We start from the raw sequence: 27,347 nt of genomic DNA on the forward strand, positions 1-27,347 counted from the left end.
GCCAAAAAATGCCATCAGATTGAATTTGATTAGATTTCAAACTGAAATCTATTGGAATTCTATCCTGGTAAAAAATGTTCTAAAAACGCATCAGATAGATCATCAGATGCATTTCTTATCTATCTGCTGCCAATCTGTCGAGTGTATGGGCACCTTTAAAGATTATATTACCTATCTATTTTAACCTATTTTGGTTCCTGGACGTAGAAACTACGACCAGGAACCATGCGCGCTACCGCGGCCGTTCGCGCGCACTCCCGGCCGTGGATTCGGTAGCCACAGAATCAATGTATCGGGCTATGGTGCCTGATCACTGATTCCTCTCCCCCGCTGAAAAAGCGACAGCTTCTCTCGGAAGCTGTGCTTTTTCTGGCCGTTCCCTCCCTGATGAGTCACTCTAAGCGTGTGTTACGCTTAGAATGACGTCATGTAAACAAACTCATGGCCGCCATCTTGTGGCCAAAAAGTAAAACTACAACTAAAATTAAAAATTTTTTAAAAATAACACACAATTACATTATAAAACTATACTTTACATCCCACCCTCCCAAAAATACCCAAATAAAATGTTTAATATAAAAAGAAAAAAAACATTACAATAAAAAAAAAAAACATGTAAATATTTACCTAAGGGTCTAAACTTTTTAAATATCAATGTAAAGATGAAATATTTCTATATTTTTTTTATTTTAAACTTGTAAATAGTGATAGATGCAAAACGGAAAAAATGCACCTTTATTTCCAAATAAAATATTTTCGCCATACATTGTGATAGGGAAATAATTTTAACGGTGTAATAACCGGGACATATGGGCAAATACAATACGTGAGTTTTAATTATGGAGGCATGTATTATTTTAAAACTATAATGGCTGAAAACTGAGAAATAATGATTTTTTCCGTTTTTTTCTTATTTTTCCTGTTAAAATGCATTTACAGTAAAGTGGCTCTTAGCAAAATTTACCCCCCAAAGAAAGCCTAATTGGTGGCGGAAAAAACAAGATATAGATCAGTTAATTGTGATAAGTAGTGATAAAGTTATAGGCTAATGAATGGGAGGTGAACATTTCTCAAGTGAAAACGACTGAACGCGAATGGGTTAATTAACATAACTAATGTAACTTAATGACAGTATGTTTGTTTAGGCTGGAGTTCCTCTTTAAGGTTAAAGCGCCACGGGGGGAGGTTTAAGGTGTAGGTACCACCTTTGGGGCAAGGGTTGGCTGGGGTGGAGAGTTGAGGGGAGGAGGGTGTTGAGGCCAGGCACTCGGGGGGGAGAGCAGAGGGAGAGGTATTAGAGTTGGGCATCGGTAGAGGGAGGGTTCTGTGCAAGAGTAGGATTATGTTAGGTTATAGTAAAATATCAGTAAAGATGACCAATATTTTACTATCGGAAGAAAGTAGAATATTGGTTAATTTACCAATATTCTACACAGTCCCCTGCGACCTCTTTTTCCAGGCGCCTTTATCACATGTATGCCTTTCACAATACCCTGCGAATCACCAGCAAAACATGCGACAGTTTTAAACCATGTGGTGTTCAACTGCTGACTGCAGCTGACTGTGTGGGAGCAGCATTCAGTCTATGGCATCTCTTCAGTGCCCACAGGCATGAAATTATTTCCTATCTGAATTTTTTATAAGTCGAAAGCTCACTGTTTATCCATCTCTAAGTTAGCCAATAAATGGTATCATCCTGATTCAAAACTTATTGCTATCTGAATTAAAAGGCCCATGTTTTAGTTTGCAGGCTAGGCTTTCTGGCTCCCAATGCATTGATGGATTTGTTGAATGATCAGAAAGTGAAGTGACTTGTGTGACTGCTGCCCTAAGCCCTATTTAGGCTTGATAGTGAACAGGCTCTGCTCATCTGTACAGTAAGTATGAATAGGGCTGCCCCAGGAATGCTGGGCCATTGATTGCCAGCCATTGTTAGCTCCCTGCTCCTCCCTTGACATAAATAGTTCATGATGACAGGTCAGTGACATTTCTATTGCTTGAAAGGCATTCCAGAAACCCACAGCTTCCTTCCTCTCTTTACCCAAAAATCCAATATGTCAGAGGAGTACAGTGGGGGGCATATATGAATGCATTTGCATTGATTTGCAGATGCATTTCCCTTAACAAACCAGTTGCTACTTATAGAATAAATGAATTAAGGTGGATTTTCTCTGACGTTGTGACGTATGGAGGCTCAGTGTTGTTAGGGGTTCACAACAAAATAATCGAAAAAGCCTGCAACAAATCAGCACCATGAATAGGATTTAAAAATGTATCATTATATTTATTATTGTTTGTTTTGTTTTTATTTTACTTTTATCACCATTGTTTTCTGTAGTTCATTGTACTGAGTGCAACGCAGGTAATGCACATTGTGCAGGCTTTACATGGTAACAAGTCCATAGATTTACTTGTTACTGTTAAGAGTTTTTTTTTTGTTTGTTTTTTTTTTTTTGCACACGGGATGTAAAGCATTGTGGATGATGTATGCGATTTCCTGTCATATTGCATTGCTGCAGCAACCAACATACCTGGCTGCACATGGTGTGCATCGGAAAAAGCATACACAAAATTTAATTTGTGCACACATTGGCATCAATTCACTAAGATCATGCTGGAGATCATAAGGCAAGAGAAAACTTACCTCCACACAGTGAGAGAGTTATCTTCTCTCTTCATTCCTTAAGTTACCTCCTCTGTAGTTCATTTACCTCCTTTGTAGTTAATTTACCTCCTCTGTAGTTGTTACCTCCTCTGTAGTTATTTTCACACGCAGTTAATAAACAGCCTGTCTTTAACTATGGAGTTATTTTAAGGATTGAAGAGTTAACTTAAAGACAGAAGAGGTAACTTTAGGTTTGCCTGAGGTAAAATGTTTCCTAAATACTACATGCCTTATCACCATGGTGATAACTATAGAAACGTTATTAAAGACAGGTGATAAGCTTAGCGAATTGAGGCCATAGTATAGTATGACCCTTAGTTTTGAACCCCAGCCAGGACACTATCAGCATTGGCTTTGTATGTTCTCCCTGTATGGGCATGAGTTTCTTCTGGGCACACCCAGTTTCCTTCCACATCCCAAAAACAAAAGTCCATTGGTTCTCCAAAAATTGGTCTTAGGCTATGGTAGGAATTAGATTGTGAGCTCATCTAATGATAAGCAAAACTAAAGCTTTGCCTTCTTAAAACAGAAGGTATTTGCAATAATTCTGGTTGGCGTGAATGCATGATGTCTCATCACTCCTGAATATGCAAATTATCCATTGTTGTCTCTATAAGCTAGCCACACCTCCAGAACCGATGGAATGCAATGATGTGTCAGCTTGTTAATGATGGTATTGCAAATAGCTTCTGTTAAGAAGGCAAACTTTTACTTTTAGTAAGGAGGCTTTTTGGTCCTTTGTAGTGCCTTACACACTCCAATAAGTTCTGGCTCACCATGAACTTGCTGGGTAGTCTGTAACATCTAATGATAGCAACTTAACTATAGTATATACGCTGTAAAGTACTGCAGAGGTTGTCAGACCTATATAAATGCGTAATAAGAATGATTGACAATAGTAGTGCTCTGTTTAATAAGAATGTCAAACAATAAAAGTACTCAAATACATGCTGTACGTTATTAGTACAAAATAGATTTTATGTTTGTTTGAAGAGCTGCATTTAAGGGTGTTTTTAAAGTGACCCCATGAATGGAAAATGGGATAGTGCCATATCTATTTATTTTTAAACAATGGCCTCAATTCACTAAGATCATGCTGGAGATAAAAAGGCAAGAGAAAACTTACCTCCACACAGTGACAGAGTTATCATATCTCTTCATTCCTTAAGTTACCTCCTCTGTAATTAATTTACCCCCTCTGTAGTTAAGTTACCTCCTCTGTAGTTAATTTACCTCCTCTGTAGTTATTTTCACATGCAGTTAATTAACAGCCTGTCTTTAACTCTGGAATTATTTTAAGGATTGGAGAGTTAACTTAAAGACAGAAGAGTTAACTTTAGGTTTGCCTGAGGTAAAATGTTTCCTGAATACTACATGCCTTATCACCGTGGTAACAACTCTAGAAGAGTTATTAAAGACAGGAGATAATCTTAGTGAATTTAGGCCAATGTCAGTTGCCTGGCTGTCCTGTTGAATCTCTCTTTCAAATACTTTAATTCACAGACCCAGAACCCCTATGCACATCAAGTCTGACTACACTAAGTGTGTAGTTTAGATATTATGAATTTTATCAGGACAGTCAGGCAGTTGCCATTGTTTAAAAGGAAGTAAATATGGCAGTCTTTAGCTTTCCAGTAGTGCACTTTAAAAGTTTTTCAGCTTGGATCGTAACAGGTGTGGCGTGGAAGAGAATTCCAAAGGAAGGGTGATGCTAATGAGAAGTCTTGAATGTCGGCTTATAAGGAGGAAGCCAAGGTGGAAGATGGTAGTTTCACGTGCAGTGTAAAGAGTACAGTTGTAGGGATATCTGGGAATTAGAGACGATATGTGTGAGGGGACAGGTTGTGCAGTGACTGTATCTTTTGATAAGTGTCATTAACTTGTAAATGTGCTTGTAAGGTTACCATATTCCTAGTATTCAGAGTACATTTGCAAGACATCAGGTTAAGTGTAGACGTAAGGTTTGGATAGGAGCACCAAGTAAAATATTACTCCTAGACAAGGAACCTAAGGGGTAGGAGTTATTGGTTTGTTGTCAAGGTTAGTTATGTCAGACATATACCGTATATACTCGCATACAAGCCGAATTTTTGACCCCCAAAAAGGGGGTCAAAAGTTGGGGGGTCGGCTTGTATGCGAGTCTTCCCTGGTGGTCCGTGGTCCGCGGCCCCCGCTACCCCCTCCCGCCGCCGCTGCTATTACCTGCAGCGGCTTCCTCTTCCCCGCTCTGCGCTCTCATGCCCGTATGAAGATATCACAGCAGCGCGCTCGGCGCTGCTGCTGTGACGATGCAGGGGGCAGGAAAGAGCGCGGCTCCCTTTAGCGGCGATCTGTATCGCCGTTACCAGGGGAACCGCTCTTTCCTGCCCCCTGCATCGTCACAGCAGCAGCGCCGAGCGCGCTGCTGTGATCTCTTCAATTCATACGGGCATGAGAGCGCAGAGCGGGGAAGAGGAAGCCGCTGCAGGTAATAGCAGCAGCAGCGGCGGCGGGAGGGGGGCGAGCAGGGCACTATACTGGCCACTACCTACCTACACTGGGTACTATACTAGCTATACCGGGGCACTACCTACCTAAACTGGGCACTATACTAGCTAAACTGGGCACTTTACTAGCTATACTGGGGCACTACCTACCTATACTGGGGCACTACCTACCTATACTGGGGCACTATACTAGCTAAACTGGGCACTTTACTAGCTAAACTGGGCACTTTACTAGCTATACTGGGGCACTACCTACCTATACTGGGGCACTATACTAGCTATACTGGGAATTACACTAGCTAAACTGGGCACTTTACTAGCTAAACTGGGCACTATACTAGCTATACTGGGGCACTATACTGGCTATACTGGGGCACTACCTACCTATACTGGGGCACTATACTAGCTATACTGGGAACTATACTAGCTAAACTGGGCACTTTACTAGCTAAACTGGGCACTATACTAGCTATACTGGGACACTATACTAGCTATACTGGGGCACTATACTAGCTATACTGGGCACTATACTAGCTATACTGGGGCACTACCTACTTATACTGGGCACTATACTGGCTAAACTGGGCACTATACTAGCTATACTGGGGCACTACCTACCCTTACTGGGCACTATACTAGCTATACTGGGACACACTGGGGGGATCACGCGGCCAGCATTTCCTACCCCCGGCTTATATGGGGGTCAAGCATTTTTCCCTGGTTTTTCATGGAAAAGTTGGGGGGTCGGCTTATATGCGGGTCGGCTTATATGCGAGTATATACGGTAGATCAATCTAGAAAAATCATAATGTCTGTTTTATCCATGTTAAGTTTCAGAAAACAAGAGGACGTGGAGGAGGACATGTCATTGAGATTTTGGGGACGTGGGCTATTAACGTCTATTAACGTAGCCTCATCAGGAGCAAAGAGATAGATCTGGGTGTCATCAGATTATAGGGGATACTGGAAGGCAGAGGAGCTGCTAAGATGACCAAAATCGTAAGTATAGATAGATAAAGAGAAATGGTCTGAGGACAGAGCCTTGCTGTACGCCATCAGAGTCAAGGGGCACAAAGAGAAGATGGAGATGGTTTGTGCAATACTGAAAGTCCTATCAGTAACCTAGGGGGGAAGTCAGCAGAGAGGGAGACCCTGAATGCCCAGAAAGGCGATCTGGAGAAGCAGAGAATGAATGGTCCACTAAATCAAAAGCTGAAAAGATGAAGAAAAATAAGTACAGAATAGAGACACTAAGATTTCTCAGTTAACTAGTTGTTTATCATTTTGATGAGGACTGTCCTTGTAGATTGATTAGAACGGAAACCTGATTGGAGATAATCCAACAGGAAATTAGTGGTGAACACAACAAAGTCCAAGGAAAATGACCTATAGATATATCACTGAAAGCCATACGGAAATAAATGAAAGATTGTGTATTCATATTGATTTATTATTTCTTCATAAACTCTGCAGTAAAAGTAATTTAGTAGGCACAGCAATTATGCTACTAGAAAAAGGCAGTGAAAAATCTAAACTTCAAGTCACAGATACATGTACTATAATATGCTTTCTTCTGATCAATAATAAGTGTCCCAGAATAGTCCCATTAAACAGATTTTCCTGGCTGCCGCCAACATAGGTATTTAAAATTTCTGCGTCGCCCATTGACTTACATTACTTCCATCGCCGCGGAGGTCAGACGGTAACATGCAGCTGACTTTGCGGCGGCTGATCGGGCATTTCCGGCATGTCGCAATACATGTGCTACACCCCTTTGCCTTGCATTGTCGTTCTAATGTCAGAAACACCTGATCTGCTGCATGCTAGTTCAGGGTCTGTGGCTAAAAGTATTAGGCAGAGAATCAGCAGGATAGCCAGGCAACTAGCATTGCTTAAAGGGATACTGAGCAGCTTTAAAAAACACAATTTGTACTTGCCTGGGGCTTCTTCCAGCCCACCATAGGTCGTGAGATCCCCCGTTGTCCTCTTGGCTTCTCTCCCAGTCCAGCTGGTGGCTTAGTTCACTGGCGACTTCCGCCTGAAGTCACCATCACGAGTCCCCGCCGGGCAAATTACGTGTCGTCATGGTGGCCGGTGAGAGAGTTCTGCGTATGTGCGGTTCTGAGTTCGAGACCCGTGCATGCGCAGGACTCTCACGCCGGCTGGCTACTTGTACTGGTGACTTCAGGCAGAAGTCGCAAATTAACGGAGCCGCCAGCAGGGCCGGGAGAGGAGGCAGGGGGATGATGGGGGACCTCACAGCCTATGGTGGGCTGGAAGAAGCCCCAGGTAAGTGCAAATTATCCCTTTAAAAGGAAATAAATATGGCAGCCTCCACATCACACTCATTTTAGGTGTCTTTAAAGTTGCATCCATTTGCATAAAATGTGCATTATTTGCATCTCCCTGACCACCTCAGCCTATCTGTTGAAGATAACTATGCTGCACGCAAACTATATTACAGCAGAACTGCAGGCAGAAAGCAAACTTTATAAGTGAAATGGGTATATTTATCTTCTCTATGTAAAATATTGTTGTATCATGCAGTACTTAACAGAGCACAGAGTGTATTAATAATTTTGTCTCCAAAGCAGCTATTCTCTGTAGCGTGCCTCCTGTCTAGTATTCACTAGTATGTTTTTGGATTGTGGGAGGAATCTGAAACACTCAGTGGAATCTTACACTCCTGTGGAGAATATGCAAACTGTATGCAGAGAGAGTGTTGATGGGATGCAAAGTTGTGATAGTCAGCCCCATCCCCATACAAGAGGTTTGGCTACTTGGCTATTGAAGTGTTTTTTCTGCTAGAGGATTTGTAATGTTGTTCAGTAAGTGTTCTGGTTCACATGGATCAGAGTGACTGAAAAGCGAGACAGGCAGCACCTAAGTTTCCTATCTCAGCTTGAGTGACACTTTCACATTCACTGGAAAATGAAGAGATATTTCACTGCTTTTTTCATTGTTCTGTGATCAAGAAGGTAACACAGGAAGTTGAAATAAACTCCTTAGGTGCATGGCAAATTATTGCCTTATGACCGGTCTGTGTGAATCATAAGACTGACTTCAGTGCTGGTCTTATGCTACACCATTTTGAAGCCTCCGTTCATATACTGTTTTTATAACTGAATTTAAATAGCTGTAAGCTGTGAGCAGCACCAACTACTGCGTTTGTATGTTCTCATGTTTGCATGGATTTCCTCTGGGCCCTCAACTTCCACATTTCAAAAACATATTGTTAAAGGGAACCTGAGATGAGAAGGATATGGAGGCTGACTTATTTCCTTTTAAATAATGCACATGGCCTGGCTGTCCTGCTGATCCTCTGCCTCTAATTCATATATCAATAGACCCAGAACAGGTTTTCAGATCAGATGTCTATGACAAATCTCACAAAATAAGCTACATGCTTGTTTCAGGTGTGTGATTTATGCTAGGTACACACAATGCAATTTAATGACAGATTTACTGTCAGATCGACTATTACCAACTCATGCGATCTGATTTCTGATTGATTTTCTGTTCACCTCTATGGGAAATTGATCAGAAAATCGATCGAAAATCAGATCGGACATGTTGGAAATAGTCGATCTGACAGTAAATCTGTTAGAAAATTGCATCGTGTGTACTTGGCATTAGATCCCACTGACCAGAAAGATCAGCAGGACTGCCAGGCGTCTGGTATTGTGTAAAAGGAAATACATATGGCAGCTACCATAGGTCTGACACCGTTGGTTTCTTTTAAGTCCCCCAAGGCCGGATTTACCATAAGGCACTGTAGGCACGTGCCTACAGGCGCCTGACAATAGAAAGGCAGCTCCCTCCCCTTCCCAAGTGCCTCTCTCCTACCTTACATATGCAGAGTCCCGAGCGGATTATAAATGAGAGGTTACTCACCCAGGTCTCGGCATTCCACTGACCTGATCTCCTTTTGGTTGAGAGCACCCCTAGCTACTTAATACTGAGGATAGCTCTGGTTTCCTAACACTAAGGTACATCTGTAGCTACTTATGATGGACAAGGGAAGTAAGGGAGAAGTGACAGCTGGGCCAGCCAGCAAACTTGGTGTGCGGTTCGGCGAGTATTTGTAGATTCATGGAGGGTGGAGTCTAGAGTGCCAGGACATCTGTGCCTATAGGCTCCTGTGAGGTAAATCCGGGCTTTTCCCAAATATTGGCCTTAAAGAGGAGCTGTCAGCTATACTATCTCAGAAAAAAACACGTATATAAGTAGATAAATACTTGCTCTACTTACATAACATGTATTGCACTGTCCACATTTTGATTTTAGTGATTTTTCTACAGTAAAAAAAGAGAAAATACTAGCTTTTCCCATTTTAACTGTGGCTATTTTGAAGCTAATCCTAATGTTATTTCGTGCCTTACTCTCCTCTGCCTGATTTGCCTGCCCTTCACTATAGAAAGTGCATTGTCTCAGCATGAGAAATATTGGCCAATCAAAGAGGAATAGAGGTGTGGGAGGGGAAAACAGGAGGGAAAGAGGCTTCGGCCAATCAGGCTGCATTAGTTAAATCTGAGGGGAAGTAGAGAAGCAAAAAAGGACAACCCAGCATGCCCTGCAACTTCCTTTTTGTGTACCAAATTTTGTGTGTACTAAATAAGAGTCAGGTAAACTGGGGAATGATCATTTATCAACAAGAAAAGTAATAGCGATTTTAACTTTTGGATTGCCTGGTTAGCATCCTTATTACTTGTTTACCCGATAAAAATAAAGAATGGATTTTTGCTTTTATGCCCGACACATAGCAAGGATTAGATTGGGAGCTCCTCTGAGGGACAGTGAGAGACATGACTATGTACTTTGAAGAACATTGCTGGGGATGTAGCACTATAAATGCACAATTACAAAAATATTTGGTTTTAAAATACAAAAATTGTAATATAATTTTAATGTGCTTTTTAATAATTGCTTTCATTGAAATGTTTATAAAAAAGGTACCTAAACAAACGCTTTAAATAACTCCACTAGTAGTCATGTGCATGAAATGTTCTCTAAAATAATGATAAAATAATGAATTCTAGACAAACATAAAAAAGGAATTGCACCATGGACGCACGGTGGTACACCAACAGGGGTTGCAGAGGTTGCGAATGCACCCGGCCACCTGGACCTAAGATGCCCACATAAGACCCTGCTCTATTCGCAGCATTAATTTTATATTGTTGCTGTAGCTGTAATAATTAGTCATAATGCTTTGAATAGTGGTAATCCTGCCTTTTTTTAAAACCATGCCTTTTCCTCTGTTTCTACATCTCTCACTGGTCTATATTATGTGAGTATTATACATACAGTGTTGGAAATGGGGGTTCAGTGTAAAATTTGCACTGGGAACTGTGGCTATGTAGCTACGCCACTGTGGGTGGACCGATAATTATGAAATTTGGCAGCCAGGGCGTCCAATTTAGGAGGTTGCTCCACTGACAACAGTTGGTGAAAATTTCAATGTTAGGCACTAGCCACACTTCTGAATTATCCTTGGCTCCTGGGATTTTTCTGTCCTGAATTACAATACATGTAAAATATCTTACTTGATAAAATATTAATCATTTAGTCTTACAAGTCCTGTGATTCAAGTGAATTTACTATAGAAAGTCATCCAGAGGCAACACCTAGCATTTCTTGTTGGGGATTCAGCAAGCACACACAGATCAAGACATGCTGATTGGACAGTGCACAGTAGCTGGACACTCATGAGTCATCAGTGTGCTCTCTCCTACTGTATGGAAGCTCATAGCATACAACTGGCAGCACACTGCTGCTGCTTCCCCTCCCTAGTCTGAGAGCTTCTCTATACGGGATAACAAGGCTCCTGTTCAGCTGCAGTATGTATTTTATCGCTATGGATATAGAAATGTAATAAATATCTTCATTTACTGCTAAAACAAATTAAAAAGTGGCTTTTTATGTTTGGATGGATTCGAGCTTTAGTACATGAATGTATAATTAATGTTTAGGGATTATGAGGATAGGATGAACTGAAAATAATTTGCAGACAGCAGTAGAGTCGAGGGTGTTTTATGTGCAGCAACCAAAGGAAACGTATAAAACATTCCGCTGTTTAGTGATGGAATACAGTGTTAACTCCTTTCTTGCCAGAGAGATGTTCACGCACTGTGTAGCAGTAGAGGAGTTAACAATCTCAGAAGCTGCCTTTTATCGTTCTTTTGATAGAACAGAAAATGTAAATTGTATGTCCGCAAGCTAGAGGAGCTGTCATGTGAGATTTGGTATCGTCTGATTGTAACTTTCCCACTGCGACAGAATTGGGCTGCCGACTCTCTGAGCACAATCCTAGTTGGCGTGCCGTCATATTCAGGGATGGAGATGTCAGATGGAGAGACGGAACTGCCAGCATGATGACTAGAGTATTCGACTTCGTTAACCTAGATGTATCCTCATTATCGTGGATCTGCGTTTAATCTCAAATCATGCTTCACATTGCAAGTCACTTAAAATAACTCCTCTTAATGTATCTCTGTGCGGTATCGCACAGCGGGGTTTATCTGGATAAATCCTTCTTTTGTTGGGAATAAATTGTGAGGTAGGGGATGGATATTCCATGCTTAATGTGTGAAAGTGACAGGGATAGGAAGTGTTATAATTAAAAGGAAATTCAGTTAATTTAGAGCTGTGGCAATCTGTAATTCCAGTGCCTTTTTTCTTAAAGGATACCAGAGCCCAAATGAATATGAGAAACGGGGGGAGCAGGCACGTATGGTGAGCTGTTCTTATGCTCACCGTCCCCCCACCCCCGTTCTCCAATCTTCCCCTACGATCCTCTTAAAAGCTTTTTGGCACCCTCTTCCTGGTCGGGCCGGGTTGGGCATCACTGCAATTGCGCTGGCCCGGCTGCGCGCGTCCTACAGTGCGCGACCATGGCCGGGAGCAGGCGCATGACGTCATTGTGACTTAACTTCAGAAAAGTGTCTTTGCTATACACCAAACTTGGACTTGCACACCACAAACCTTAGAAGTGAGGGCTTATAGACAAGACATATAACATTTATATTGTGCTTTTCTTCCGGTGGACTCAAATAGCCTGCAGCCTCTAGGACGCGCTCTATAGGCGGTAGCAGTGCTAGGGAGTCTTGCCCAAGGACTTCTACTGAATAGGTGCTGGCTTACTGAACAGAAAGAGCTGAGAATCGAACCAGGCACATTTTATTTCAAAAGGCATGCGGTTTCCCATCAGCTTCTATTGTGTTGTGGCTGCCCACATCTGCGCTATACCACACCGCGACGCACTTGCCCTGCGTTGGGAACGCATGCACTAAATTGCGTTTGTGGAGGCTTTGTGTAGTGTGAATAGGCCATAAATGTTACCCTTTTCTTATTGTATAACAATAACCTTCACTCCTATACTTAATCCTTCTAAACACCTAAACCAAATCTACCCTCATGAAATGACCTAATTCTAGTGCCTAATCCTAACCTCCTTCTCTGTGTTATATCTTTATTCACTCCTAACTCAGTCTGAATGATTGGGATGAGAAGTAATGCTTGCCAAGTTGGTTAGTTCAACAAGAAGTACAACATTATCAGAATGGCAGAGATGTCCATTTTAGGGCTGATTAATGAGATGCAAATAATTTCTCCTAACATTCAAATTTCATGTAAATTAAATGCAGCTTGAAACTGGACCAAACAGAATTACTTCCTGTCATTTTTTATTCGTCCAAGTTCAAGCTGCATATAATTTACATGAACTGTAAATGATAGTAGAATTTTTTTCTGTATCTCTTTAATTGATCCCCAGGCAATTTCTCCAACTGACAGAGTATTGATTGGGGCATAGTACTAAACACTGCGCCTTCTGATATCCAAGGGCTCATTTCCACGGACAGTTGAACTGTGTGCTCAGCAAGCCGTTACCAAGCAACAGTGAGCAGTTACCAAGCAGCAGCAAGCTGTTGTGAGAGTTTGTGAGGCTTTCCAGTGCCTGTCAACTGCTTGTGGAAAGGGGCCTAACTGGAGTATATGAATAATTTGTTTGCATTATGGTGGCCATACACATAGATTTGCAGCAGATACGACCATCAGATAGATTTGTCAGATGCCTGTCAAGTTGAATCTTACAGGAATCTATCTCATGTGTGCCACACACACTAGAAACAGATTTCCAATAGATGTCAGGATGAAATCTAATCTATTGGAAATCCATCTAAATGCATTATTGGACCATTAGATCCAATGCAACTCTATGGGCCAAAGACCTAGATTTTCCATCCTGTCCGATCAAATTGACCAAAATTTGCCGCAAATCAATCGACAGGCTGATTTGATTAGAATTCATTTTTGATCGACTCCATAGAATTTATCGATCGATGGCTAAAAATCGACCAGTGTATGGGCCCCTTAAGTCACTATTATCTGCACTTCAAATTAAGCATTACTAGGTTTATCTACTCCTATTATCATGTTAACAAATAAGCATTTCTTTCTATGTAGAATCTAATCTGAACATTCTGTTGTCTCTGAAATCTCTGATACATATAAGTTTGCTCGTCTGTTGCATCTTGAATGTCTTGTCAATCATTCCATCTGACTACTTTTCAAATAATTTCTCAGACAGTTCACCAAAGGGGCTCTTTAGTGAATGCTAAAGTAACTTTCTCTACCTGAGTCCATTTCTGCTATAATTATCATACATTAATCATAGATTTGGACGTTGTCCCACCTTGCTTACCAGAGCCCCCCAAAAAATCTGCTTTCTCTGTAGCATGAGTGCTGCCATTTTGCTTTTTCGAGTTTCCATAATTGACTTTACTTGGATGGCTGATGTTTTTGATTGATATGTGACAGGTGTTCAAGACACTAAAGGGTAACCTCTGCCTCTGCAAACTCTTACCACAAGCTTGTTTTTACTGTGGAGCTCATTCAAATGTATTGTGATAGTTTCTGCTTGCATTCAAATATTATGTAAATTGAATACAGTTTTTAGTTGGTCGAAACAGATACACTATGCTGCTTTTGATTGGCCCAATTCCAGGTGGCAAACAATTTGCATTATATTTGCTTGTAAGCTGGAAAGCCCCATCTACACGATACGATTCTTTGTACGATTTAATTACGATTCTATTTACGATCCGATTAAATCCGACATGTCCGATCATGATTCGATTCAATTCGATTTGCCATTGTTTTGCAAAGGCAAATCGAATTGAATCGAATCGAATCATGATCGGACATGTCGGATTTAATCGGATCGTAAATAGAATCGTAATTGAATCGTACAAAGAATCGTATCGTGTAGATGGGGCTGAAGGATTAGCGATGCATTGACCATCTCTAGAGTACAGCATGATCAAACACGTAGGCATACATTCAGGCATTGTGTTCAACTTCACAGAGATTCACTCAACTACCAGTGAAAGTAAACTGATCCTGTGGAAACAGCTTTTGTTTGTAATTGAGTTCACAGGCACTTTAATCAAATGTATACTCTTCTTCAAATATTGATATAATATGTATTAGTGCTATCATTAGTACTTTACAATTGAGTTTGCAATTGCATGTTATTAAAATGTACCTCATCCTTAGCCCAGTCTGTACACCAGTTAGTGTATAGAAAACTCCCAAGTTCTAGTTTCTTTTGCTTTTGTGAATGGCAATTTTTTCTGTAGGAGTGAGTTTATTTAGAGTTACAGAGTATATAAGGTATGTCCAAGGGATTTTTTTTAGACGTGAAAGTTGTTTTATATGCCTGGGTTGATTCTTTGCAGATGCAACCAGTTACCACTTCCAGTCGCCAGCTGAAGTGATTACCCCTTCAGAATCTGAGAACACAGAGATCGCAACCGTCGGAGGTAAACTTGCTGCAGTGACATCTAGTTAAATCCTTGCAATGTGTATGGTACTTAAGGAAAGAATTTGCTCTTTCTCCACATATGTAGGTAGAAAAAAACAAAGTCTTGTAAAAGTAATAACTTTTAATGGCTAACTGGTAAAGTTAAATAATGCAAGGTTTCTGGGATCTAGTCCCCTTCTTCAGGCATATTTCCAGATGTTAGCTGTAGTAAAACACTGATGCAGGTAAATAAAGATCTACCTGCATCAGTGTTTTACTACAGCTAACATCTGGAAATATGCCTGAAGAAGGGGACTAGATCCCAGAAAGCTTGCATTATTTAACTTTATCAGTTAGCCATTAAAAGGTATTACTTTTACAAGACTTTGTTTTTTTCCTACCTACATATATTGTTTGGCTAACACGGTACAGAAACATTTTTACTCTTTCTCCACAAAGTCTAAAACGTTTATGGGAGGGATCTTTTGAAGGATGAAAAACACATCACTTATAAATGCTTCTCTTGTTTAATACACAATCCACATTTCTTTGAGACATGGGGAGATAGGAGGTGCTTAAAAAGATAAAAATGGTGTGTAAGTGCTACACTAATCTCATGGAATGACAACGGTTGGTGAGAAGCAAATGATTTCTAAAACACATTTTGTGCAACAGAAACCACTTCTTCAGATGTAATTAACTTTGATCAGTATGGAACCGTTTCAGTCAAAATCCACTGGAGATGCTAAATAACCATTGTCATGAATAGGATGTCATGAGTGGAGATGAGTGTTGGTATGTAGATTATACTTACTCCAGTTCAGGCCTTGGAATACTGACATTGCCAGGTAGGTAGCTCTGCATGGAGAGGTTGTATTTCTGTCTGGTTATGATAAAGCAGCTGTCATCTTCCAGGCTTATTAATCATGCCAAGTGGCAGCCAGCAGTGTGGTGACAGCATGCCCGGCATATGAATCTCAAACCCTGGAATTTATGTGCTACATAGCTCTGTACAGGTCCTTTAACGCCATCTGATGGTACTAGGTTGTAGCTCAGAGTAAATACTGATTTGACTGTGGTGCATATGGTGGTGGCGGAACCTGCAGGCAAATGCAGATAATATCATTGACCAGGACTGTGTAGCAAGCTACATGACACCATTGCTTGATGTAAGTCTTTAAAGTCCAAGTTCTGACATAGTTTTTCTTTCATGTATTTAATTAAATATTCTTCACAATGTCATCCCTACCAAAGTCCTAAACTTGCATATCTACCTAAAGCTAGATAGACACGCTAGATGACACTCGGCTGAGGTGGCTTTTCAGGACCAATTTAGAGGATGTATAGGTGGCCGTCGCATAGGGAACTGTCACACTGGATCTTTAGCAACAGAGATGTCTGAGTCCATTGTTTCCATCTGTACCCCTCCCACTGGAGGCCATCAAACGCTGCACCATCATCCCTCTTTCCTCCCCTCTACAAGCAACAGAACGTGTCTTAAGGCTGTGGATTCACAACACGTCTGCATGGCACTCGCCCGAGGGATAAATAGTCGGCACCCGGCCACTTATAGCTGTTAACTGTTTTTAGCCGCTTGTAGTCGCTATTTTTTTTTTTTAAGTCTTTAGTGTCTACGAGTGTTTGTTTGGAGGTGTCCTTAGGGGTTAAGGTTAGGTACCACAGGGGTTAAGTTTAGGCACAAGGGGGTTTAAGGTTAGGCACTACTGGGGAGGGGTTGTCAAGTTTAGGCACCACCAGAGGTTTTTAGGGTTAGGCATGATTCTGTGTGACAGTAGGGTTAGGTTAGGTCATAGTAAAATATTGGTAATTTTTACCGATATTCTACTACTTAATCCAGATAGTAAAATATTTGTAAATTTTACCAGTATTTTAATGTCCGGATTTAGTAGAAGAATATTGGTAATTTTACTAATATTCTACTAGCAGCTATCTCTGGGGCCCTTTTTATCATGCGCTTTTTTTATATGTACATGTACAAACTGCATGCAGTTAGTGTGCTGGGTGAAATTTTAACCAAAGAACTTAGCACTGCTATGCACTAAGCCTCTGTGCTGACCAAATAGATGAGTTGATGATGCTGAAGGTATTTTCATTTTGCGTAGAAAAACTACACTTCAAAATTTGTTTTGATAAACTTTTTTTTATGTTTAACCAGCGTAAACTAATTTATGTATAATTGGGTTAATATAATCTTCTATTAAATGCATAGGAAATCTGTCCCTAAACTGGGATTTAAGATCGCACAAAACAAAAGGTTAATCTGTTATTTTTATGTTTTATTTATTTTGTTGCTTTTGTTCAATTGAGAATTGGTTACTATCATAATACTTCCTGACTGCCAAAGTACTTATAAATGAAACATTAGGGTATACCATTCTTACTTTTTCCTGAATGTATACCATGCTGTTTAGCTGTGTAAATGCTTCTGTTATACGTAGAAAGATTGTAAGATGTTAAAGTGTACTTTCTTCTCCATAGATGACCGCGTTGACCAAAGAGCGTGCCTTATCTGTGGGGACCGTGCCACAGGACTGCATTATGGCATCATCTCTTGCGAAGGCTGCAAAGGGTTCTTCAAGCGCAGCATCTGCAACAAGAGGGTGTACAGATGCAGCCGCGACAAGAACTGTGTCATGTCGCGAAAGCAGAGAAACCGTTGCCAGTATTGCCGACTCCTTAAGTGCCTCCAGATGGGGATGAATAGAAAAGGTAAAGGCTTTGATAATTATTGTATTTTTTAACAATTTATGGTTTTTAGTTGCAATTTAGACACCCCTTTAAATTACAAACATATGTGGGTGGAATAAATGCTGAAAGCAGACCTTTATTTGAGAACTGAATTCTGCATGTATTCTTAGCAGGTGGCAGATTTTATTCTGTCAGTTTATTTTGAAAAGGTAAAAACTTCTGGCTGGGCTCCTGATCATGTGATTATGCCTATAATATAGTGGCTAATGAGTTGCATGTTGGGAAATTAAGTAGGCAGCCACACCCATTTTCCGCTACTCCATAGCTCTACAATAGAAGAAGCTCTCTGTTTTTCAGTGAGGCTGCATATCCACTTGTGCGGTTCGGAATCGCCGGGAAATCACTGCAGACGAAATCGCATGTGGGTGCGATTTTGCATGCGTTTTTACAGTGATTTCGCATGCGATTTCGCATAGGGTAGTAGGTGGGCGATTTTAACCATGTCACTGCCTTTGTAAATTAACATTACCTCCTATGCGAAATGGCAAGGAAAAACGCATGCCAAAACCGCATGCGATTTCCCTATTAGATACATTGTATGCGATTCGCTTAGCGGTGTGCGGGGAGCGAATTCTGACGGCTCTGCCGTGCAGATTTTCCCCGCACACAAAAACGCTCCGCACAACGCACAAGTGGAAACAGGCCCATCCACTTGTATTGGCTGTGCGAATCCGCATGCGGACAACGCATGCGTATTCGCTATAGTGGAAATGAGCCCTAAGACTTTACTGACCAAGCCCTATATACACTTGATCTATTTTTTGCGGAGAGACTGTTATATGATCACACAGCAATGGTCCCAAAAGGTCACACCATGTTACCGCTGTGGTTCGACCATACTGTGGGGCATACTTTCCAATTAAACTATGCCTCACTTCCGGGCACACAATGCACTGTTACTGTTGCGGCATGCCACACCGCGTTTAATGTGAGAGCCCCACAGCTGCTAGACTGCATTGCAGAGCTGACAGCAAAATGGAAAATACTGACAGGGCCTATGCCCATATGGCAGCAGTCTTGCATCTATTCACTGTAATTAGGACATGGTTACACAGCTATAAAGGTACACCTCAAAGAGACACTGTAACAAGAAAAACGTCCCCTGGGGGGTACTCGCCTCGGAAAGCCTCAGGATCCTGGGGCTTCCCCCGTCCTCCTCTGTCCCACGGGGGTCTCGCTGCAGCCCTTCAAAGTCGCCGCGACAAATCCAACAGCCTGTTCAATATTTACCTTTCCAGGCTCCAGCGGGGGCGCTGTTTAGGCTCTTCTGACGGGGATAGGCAGAAATAGCCGATCTCCGTCGGGTCCGCTCTACTGCGCAGGCGCCGGAGACTTGCGCCTACGCAGTAGAGCGTCCTGACGGAGATCGGCTATTTCCACCTATCTCAGTGGGAAGAGCGGATACTGCGCCTGCGCTGGAGCCACGGAGGTAAATATTTACATCGCCGCCGCTCCGGGAGGATTTTCGCCGCCACTGTGGGACTGAGGACGTGGGAAGCCTCAATAGGATCCGGAGGCTTCCCCCACCCGAGGCGAGTACCCCCTAGGGTAGGTTTATACAGATTTTCTTTAATGTTTATGCTTGGGTAGAAATAGAGTGTAATACTAGTTCTATCCTTTTTTTTAATTATTGCACAAAATGCAATAAAGGATGATCTACCTTGATCCCTCTTTCCAAGTTCTTTCACTTTGAGTTCTTTGGCAGTGACCCTCACACAAGATCACATCCAGCTTTGTGATCCAAATAGCTAAAGAAGGTAAGGCAGTGTGGGCATGTTTTACGAAGTTTCTTAAAGTGGATCCAAGATGAACTTTTATTCATTGCATAATTGTGTTCCTTTCATATAGTTTATAGGGCATTCCTCAAGCCAAATACTTTTTTTTGTTTTGTTTTAATACTCTAATTCCCTATAAACTAAACAAGCCTCGCCCACAGCTTCTTCAAAACGCCAAGGCACTCAGACCCATGCAGCGAGGGCTTATGGGAGCTCAGTCTGGGCAGGAGGAGGAGGAGGTTACTAGCCAGAGATTTCAGAGGCAGAGGGGCGGGGGGAGTGAATTTTTCACAGGCTGAGGGGTGGAGATGCAGTTGCAGATTACCTGTGTAATGATGACACATGTATCACAGGAAGAAATCATCATATAATGTTGAAGCTGTTTGCAGTTAGATTTGCTGTGTAAACTATCTAAACTTTAGATAAGATATATAGACAAGTTACTTGTTATAGTTAGTTTTTCATCTCGGATCCGCTTTAAAGGACAACTGAAATGAGAGGTATATGGAGGCTGCCATATTTCTTTTTTCATATGCAATACCAGTTGCCTGGCAACCCTGCTGGTCTGTTGGGATGCAGTGGTGTCTGAATCACACCAGAAACAAGCAAGCAGCTAATCTTGTCAGATCTGACAAAAATGTCAGAAACACCTGATCTGCTGCCTGCTTGTTCAGGGTCTATGGCTAAATGTATTAGAGGCAGAGGATCAGCAGGATAGTCAGGCAACTGGTGTTTCTTAAAAGGAAATACATATGGCAGCCTCCATATCCTTCTCACTTCAGTTGTCCTTTAAAGGGTATCGAAGGCGACAAAATAAATCTATCTTTACTTACCCGGGGCTTAGTCCAGCTCCTAAAAGTCAAGTGTTTCCCTCGCCGCAGCTTTGGTCTTCTCCTGTTTCCCACTGACAGCCTCTGAAGTATCACCAACCTCCAATGGGTCAGCATCTGCTGCAGATGCGTGGGCAGTTGTATTGTGCAGCTGCAGTATGTTGGTGATACTTCAGAGGCTGCCAGCGGAACCCGGGAGAAAACCACAGTGAGGGACAAACGTGACTTCTAGGGGCTGGAAAAGCCCCAGGTAAGTAAAGATAGATTTACTTTGTCGTTTTACTCGGATATCCTTTAAAGAGGAACGTTAATATAGAATGTCGTCCCAGTCAGTAGCCGATACCCCTCTTCCCATTATATATACATATATATATATATATATATATATATATATATATATATATATATATATATATATATATATAATTTTTTTTAATTTTTTTTTTTCAATCTTTTAGCCTTTTACATTGTTAGTGGGTGTGTCTATAGGTAAGGATAGTTGTCGCTGTCCTTTTTTTTTTCCCATGCCTGCCAGCAGTAAAGGTGCTGATCTGTTGGGTCACAGAGGATCAAACAGCTTAAAGAGAAACTCCAACCTAGAATTGAACTTTATCCCTATCAGTAGCTGATACCCCCTTTTACATGAGAAATATAATGCTTTTCACAAGCAGACCATCAGAGGGCGCTGTATGACTGATTTTGTGCTGAAACCCCTCCCACAAGAAGCTCTGAGTACCGCGGTACTCTGGGAAAACTGCCACAATGTAACAATGTTCACAGACAGGAATTAGCTGTTTACAGCTGTCTCTAACAGCCAAAACAGCTAGGAGCAGCTACATAACCTGCCCACAGTAAAAATGTCACCATGTAATAAATAAATGTCAGAATGTAAATTGGGGAGAGGAAAGATTTTACAATGAGCAAACACTGACTAAATCATTTATACATAATTATGGTAAAAAATGAAGCACTTTTTTACTACATTATTTTCACTAGAGTTCCTCTTTAAATTACTGCTTGAATTTAACTTTTCATTTTGCAATGTCTTGATTTTTTTTCTCTCCTACAACTGACTTTTGGTAAAGTTCTTTTTAAAGCTTATTTATAAACAGTTGTAGCTCAGTGTGAGTTTAACACATTTCAAGAAACAAGATGCCCGCAGTCTTTGAGTAATTTAAGTAAGAAAATGCAATGTTTCTCACAAAAATAAGGGAAAAATCCAAGGGATCCATAAAGGCATATCCACAGTTTATACCGACTGTCCCATTATCCTACAGAGTAAAATTTTGGAGCAAGCACTTAAGGGGGCTGGAGAGCCCATTGAAGATGACCTTCACAGTTCACAGCCTGTGGAAGCAACTACAACAGAATTTTGCTAGAAAGTCAAGGTTTTAAAGTACACCTGTAGTGAAAATTAAAACTAGGTAGTGTGCTCCATCCCTGTTAGGATTACTCACCTTCCTGGTAAGTCCTCGGCTTCTTACAGCCTAGCTCTTATTTCCAGTGATCTCTTCTTTGTATTGAAACGGCGACATTAAACTTCAGGTGTATTTTAATTTTGTCAAACAGACAAACTGAGTTTTCCTGATTAGGTGAAGAAATAGGCGTATTGGCAGTTTGGAAAATAATTAATGAAAAGTTGGACATCCGTGCAAGATGGTCTTCAAGACTACTGATGCCATGTCGGTGTGATAGAACGCGGAAAAGCCGCCGCGTGTACTGGCGGCAAGGCGGCTGATTCCGCGTCCAGCGCAGCGGTTTGCACGCAGCAGCGTGCGTCTGGTGTGGCTGGGCCTGTTAGTTCACACAGGCTGAGGAATACGCGCGCGCGCGCTGAGGCAGAACCTTTATGACAAACAAGGAGGGATTAGCTGACCAGGTTGGTCAGCTGACCTCAAAGCAAGTGGCTATTGGTTGATCGCTGATGAGTGGCGCCGGAGAGCGCCGCGCTATATATAGTCACTGCTGGTCAGTCTCAAGTTGTCTGCCGTTGCGACAACTTTTACCTGGAAGCACTCAGACCTTAGTCAGATCCTACAGTGAGTTAGAACCAGGAGGACCTGGGAATTCACACTGAGCCAGATTACTTCTGTGTATTATTGTATTGTACTTAAGACTAGTTCCAAGGTGTTGAGACTACGGACCTCACACCCAAGATTAGGGACTTTGTGTATTCATTCTGTTATACTTCAGACTAGTACCAGGGTGTCGAGACCACAGACCTCACACCCAAGACTAGGCATTGTTGATATCTGTTATGACCTATTGCATTTCTGACTATCCCTCTGCTTTCTGATTCGGTACCTACGCATATCTGATAATCTGTTGCCAAACCCTGCCTGCCTTTGGATACCGAATCAGCCTTCTGTCTGTGTATCTTGTCTGTCCGTGTGTTGCCGACCTGGCTTGCCCAACCTAGAGAGCTATCTCTCTCTTTAACCACTTTACCTCCGCAGTGCTAAATTTCTCCGTCCCTCTGCGCACTGCTTCACCCCCAGGGACGGAGAAAGGCGTATGTTTCTGTTTACATGCCGGGAGTGGGCGGGGCAACACGCTCGCACACTCTAGCCAGCCCGCACAGCAGTTGACTAATTGGACATTAGGAACGAGTGTTCCTAAATCCAATTAGAGTCCCCGATTGATGTATGAAGGCTGCTTCAAAGAGAAGCAGTCTTCATAACAAACCGCCGGCACATTGTTATTGTGTCCGTGTGCGCGCGATCACGCGATCGCGCGTGCACACACCCACCCGCACAGCCCCTGCAGTCCAATGATTGGTTATTGGGGACCCCAGTCCCCAATAACCAATCATACCACATGACAAATAAATGAATGGAGACTGCCTCTGCTTGAGGCAGTCTTCATTCATAACAACAGTTGTAAACAAAGGTGCAGCGCGTGGTCGCGCGCCCCCGCACGTGCACACCAGCTCCACAGTCCAATGATTGGTTTTGGGGATACCAGTCCCCAATAACCAATCATATTGCCTAATAAATAAATGAATGATGACTGCCTGGGAGGAGTGAAAAATGCTCTGGTTTTTAAGGGGAAAACCCCTCAGTTGTGAAGTGGTTAAGAGATAGTCTCCAGACCTACTAGTGACATCCACCTTCAGGTGTCACTCACTCACAGGTTCTTCCTACCTTCAGCCTGGGACTCCACCCCTTTGGAGGCCTCGGGCTGCTGGAAGGTTTTTGCACTTCCCAAAAAGGCGGTATCGCCCATACTGCCAGAGACCACCTGCTTCTCGGGTGGTCTTACTCAGTCATTACGGTTGCACCAAACACTCACACTATAAAGGTGTCCAGAAGTTAGTTATACTTAGATTATCAGTGATTCTGCAGATCATCAATAATCAGGTATAATCTGTATTCTTGGTGATACTGCAGATCACCAATAATCAGATTCTCTCTGTGTGCTGACACCGATCGTTACAGTCGGAAGGCCACTGTGATCCAGTGCTGCCAGGAAATGCTCTGTGAAGACCAGAGTGAACTGGTTTCATCCTTTGGGTACTGCAAATGATACTTAGGTCTTTCACAGAGATCCCAAGACCAAAAAAGGTGGAATCACAAGTCGTCCCCACCAGTGATGAGCAAAATTGACGATATGAAGTTACGCATGAATTTTTACAAAAATAATGTTAATTTTGGCTTTCGAGCAAAAATGCCATAAAAAAAATCGTTTGGATATAAATTTGTGATTTTCGTGCTAAAAATATTTTCAACGTAAAAAATTAATGATTTTTCGTGGTTGTCACGAGTTTTCTCAAATTTGTTTTCTTTGACTATTTAGAAAAAATACAATGTATTTTCCTGAATATTTTCTCAAAATCAAAAATAGCATTTTCATTGCGAAAATGACTTTGGCAAAAAATCTCAAGCAACACTGGATCCTACCCCCAAAAAGTTAAAGCCAGAAAAATCTGCAGGTAAAGTCATGGCAGCTGTCTTGTGAGATATTGAAGGACTTTCAGGGTGCAGTACCTCACCCCATCGCTGGGACTTTCAGGGTGCTGTACCTCACCCCATCGCTGTGCAATGAAAGTCTAAAGAGACTTTCATACTGTAACGTTACGGCATTACGTGATGGAAGTGACTTTTCCACTGCATCCCCGATGCAGGACAAGAACTGCGTTACCGTGCCGCTTCTGCGTCTAGTTGCGGCAATCTGTGTTGGCCCGGATGTTTTGTTAGTCTGTGGCGACGCATGGATGTGTAAAAAATCTCCGTCATGGCTCACATGCGCGGAAGCTTATTTTCACAATACGTTTCCGTGCACTTCCACATACCCGAAGCAGGGAGTGATGGAAATCTCACGTCACGCCCTCGTCACTTCCTGCTTGGCCAGTGGACAGACCGGGAACACATGCGCAATAGCCTGAAGGCCTGTTTTTGACAATGTGGTGCGTCGGAAGCACCACACCGCCAATGCTGGTTTATGGTCTGAAAAAAAAACAAAATGTGAGGTGTATTTTAAAGTGATTCTATTGTATAGACATTGGCTTGCCTTTAAAAAGCGATTCAAAAACAATTTTGCAGCACTCCTATCTTTAAATTGGAGTGCTAGCACTCCAAAAGCGCTGCAGGACCCACAATTGTGATTTGGCCAAATAGCAGTCGTGGGTGTTCACCACCACTGAGTTTCACACGCTTAGAGTTTTTTAGGATCACCGGTGATTGTTGGTGATTCCAAAGTGCAGCTAAAGTGGGCATCTAGCCTTTAAAGAGACAATGAAGCGAGAATAAATCTTGCTTCAGTGCTTATAATCAGCAGGGGCATGTGTGCCCCTGCTAAAACGCCGCTATCCCGCGGCTGAACGGGGGTCCCTTGCCCCCCAACTCCCCCCTTCCCCTGCAAAATCAACGACCAACTTGGTCGTAGATTTTGCTGCTGTTGAGGCAGGGCTAATGGCTGCAGCCCTGCCTCTATGCGGAAGAGATCCCCGGGAACAACGGAGGGGATTTGGGAGGTAAGGGACCCCCATTTAGCTGCAGGATAGCGGCGTTTTAGCAGGGGCACACATGCCCCTGCTGAATATGAGCTCTGAAGCGAGACTCTCTCTTTAAGTTCACAAACTGCTGACCATTAAAGGGGTCCTCCAGACTACAAATTTACTCAGCGGCACTGAAAAAGCTTAGCGTTTCTTTAACAGTTTCACAGCATCAGAACTTTTCTTACCCAAGCCTCATTAACTGCACAGAAGAAAACTTCTCGGGCATTTTTCCCTTGATGGTGTGCAAAGCATGATGGGATTTCAGATGTTGTTCTTGTTCTGCTGTTTTGGGGCAATTTTTGTTTTTTTAAAACTTTGGATTTGAGATTTGACGAGTAGCGCGTGCAGCTGAAAGGGGTGATCAGGACACAGGACACTTGGAACTGTGTCTCATGCTCCCTGTCTCCTTCTTTCAACCAAAAAGATGGCTGCCCCCATGAAATAACAAACATTTGGTCTTTTAAAACAGGGTGGGTAAGAGATTAAATTACTTACAGGTAGTCCCCGACTTACGAACGACTTGCCGATTTGAACGGCATGGATTCTGTTTCCATGGGAAGTAGTCCAAAAAACTATTTTCAAATTGGACTTGTAGTTTTTGAGAAAATCGATGTTAAAAAAAATCTGAGAAAAAATTGCTTTTAAACTTGTATAAGCAGATACAGAGGGCAGAGGTGACACCGAGGGGGACACTGCTGGCACAGGGGGGCACAGAGGAGGTACACGGGACAGAGATGGCACAATGTTCCGACTTAAGAACAGATTCAGAGATTCAGGTTAAGAACGAACCTACAGTTACTATCTCGTTCGTTAACTGGGGACTACTGGTATTTTAATTAACATAACTAATGTAACTTAATGACAGTATGTTTGTTTAGGCTGAAGTTCCTCTTTAAGGTGTTTTGGGAAGGGGTGCTGTACAGACATGCTGTTCTATGTAGAGGGAAGGAAGCATGATGTGTAGAAAAAGAGCAAGTGGCATCCTTTGGAGTGGGGAACAAAATAGGACAGCGGTGTCCGTATTGCTGATCAATATCATACAAGAGCTTTGCACAGGTTAGATTCTTGTCTAAGATAGCACTAAAATCCGTCTCCAGTGAGGATTATGTAACAAATGTGCAGGGTTGGATTTACTTTAAAGAACATGTGATGCCCATGCTAACCTAGAAATAAAAAAAACACATCTATAAGTACCGTATATTCCGGCGTATAAGACGACCCCCCAACTTTTCCAGTTTAATATAGAGTTTTGGATATACTCGCCGTATAAGACTACCTCTCTTCCAACGCACACCAAATTAAAATTAAAAAATCATGTACTGGTGCTGTGTATGAACAGATACTGGTGCTGTACTGTATGTGGTACCCAGTATATAACAGTATATAGTCAATTGACTTGTTGCATTGGTCAACTCTCCTTAAGTAGACTGGTCAGCTCTCCTTGTCTACCTGTTTATCAGAGTGGTATGGAAGAATAGATTGCGCTCCCTCAGCAGGGAGATCTGAGAGGCAGTACCAAGGTAGGGTGTATCACCCGGCATCAATGACACCTGGCGTATAAGACTACCCCCAACTTTTCAGAAGATTTTCAAGGGTTAAAAAGTAGTCTTATACGCAGGAATATACAGTAGATAAATACTAGTTCTACTTACATAACAGATGTATTGCACTGCCCACGTTATGATTCCTGTGAATTTTCATAAAGAAAAAACAGAGAATCCTATTCTAGACAGTTTCCATCTTGGTTACCTTTGAATGAAGCTAATCCTGACATCATTTCCTCTCTCACTCTTTTTTAAAACTCTTGCTAATTGTGTATGCATTACCCACCCTCCTCCCAGAGTCTTCAGACACTTCCACTGAGGTCTATACTAGGAAGTGCATTGTATTGTCATTAGGAGGGGGAAATAAAGAGAAGAGAATATGTTATAGATAAAGACCCACCCCAGAATGCAACTGTTTTGCCAGCCGATGGCAATGGCAATTAAAGGGCCAGTGCTCCTAAGGTGTGTGATAACTCC

At 42.0% G+C, this 27,347-nt stretch overlaps 1 protein-coding gene and 1 long non-coding RNA gene across 12 annotated transcripts in view; one reads left to right on the forward strand and one right to left on the reverse strand.

Annotated features, from left to right (window-relative positions):
* The window catches only part of NR6A1 (nuclear receptor subfamily 6 group A member 1), a 592,176-nt gene that overhangs the window by 456,208 nt on the left and 108,621 nt on the right, over positions 1–27,347 (forward strand). For 7 of the 11 annotated variants that reach the window (XM_068248132.1, XM_068248128.1, XM_068248129.1 and 4 more), the window contains 2 exons: positions 14,892–14,975; positions 17,456–17,686. In XM_068248132.1, coding sequence (XP_068104233.1) covers positions 14,892–14,975; positions 17,456–17,686 — 315 coding nt within the window. The remainder of the gene's footprint in view (positions 1–14,891; positions 14,976–17,455; positions 17,687–27,347) is intronic. The other 4 variants (XM_068248134.1, XM_068248137.1, XM_068248138.1 and 1 more) reach the window with 1 other exon arrangement.
* The window catches only part of LOC137527566 (uncharacterized), a 106,448-nt gene that overhangs the window by 52,154 nt on the left and 26,947 nt on the right, over positions 1–27,347 (reverse strand). The gene's annotated exons all lie outside the window — the stretch shown is intronic.

The sequence above is a fragment of the Hyperolius riggenbachi genome, chromosome 8 (genome assembly GCF_040937935.1).
Source record: "Hyperolius riggenbachi isolate aHypRig1 chromosome 8, aHypRig1.pri, whole genome shotgun sequence".
Classification (NCBI taxonomy): Eukaryota; Metazoa; Chordata; class Amphibia; order Anura; family Hyperoliidae; genus Hyperolius; species Hyperolius riggenbachi.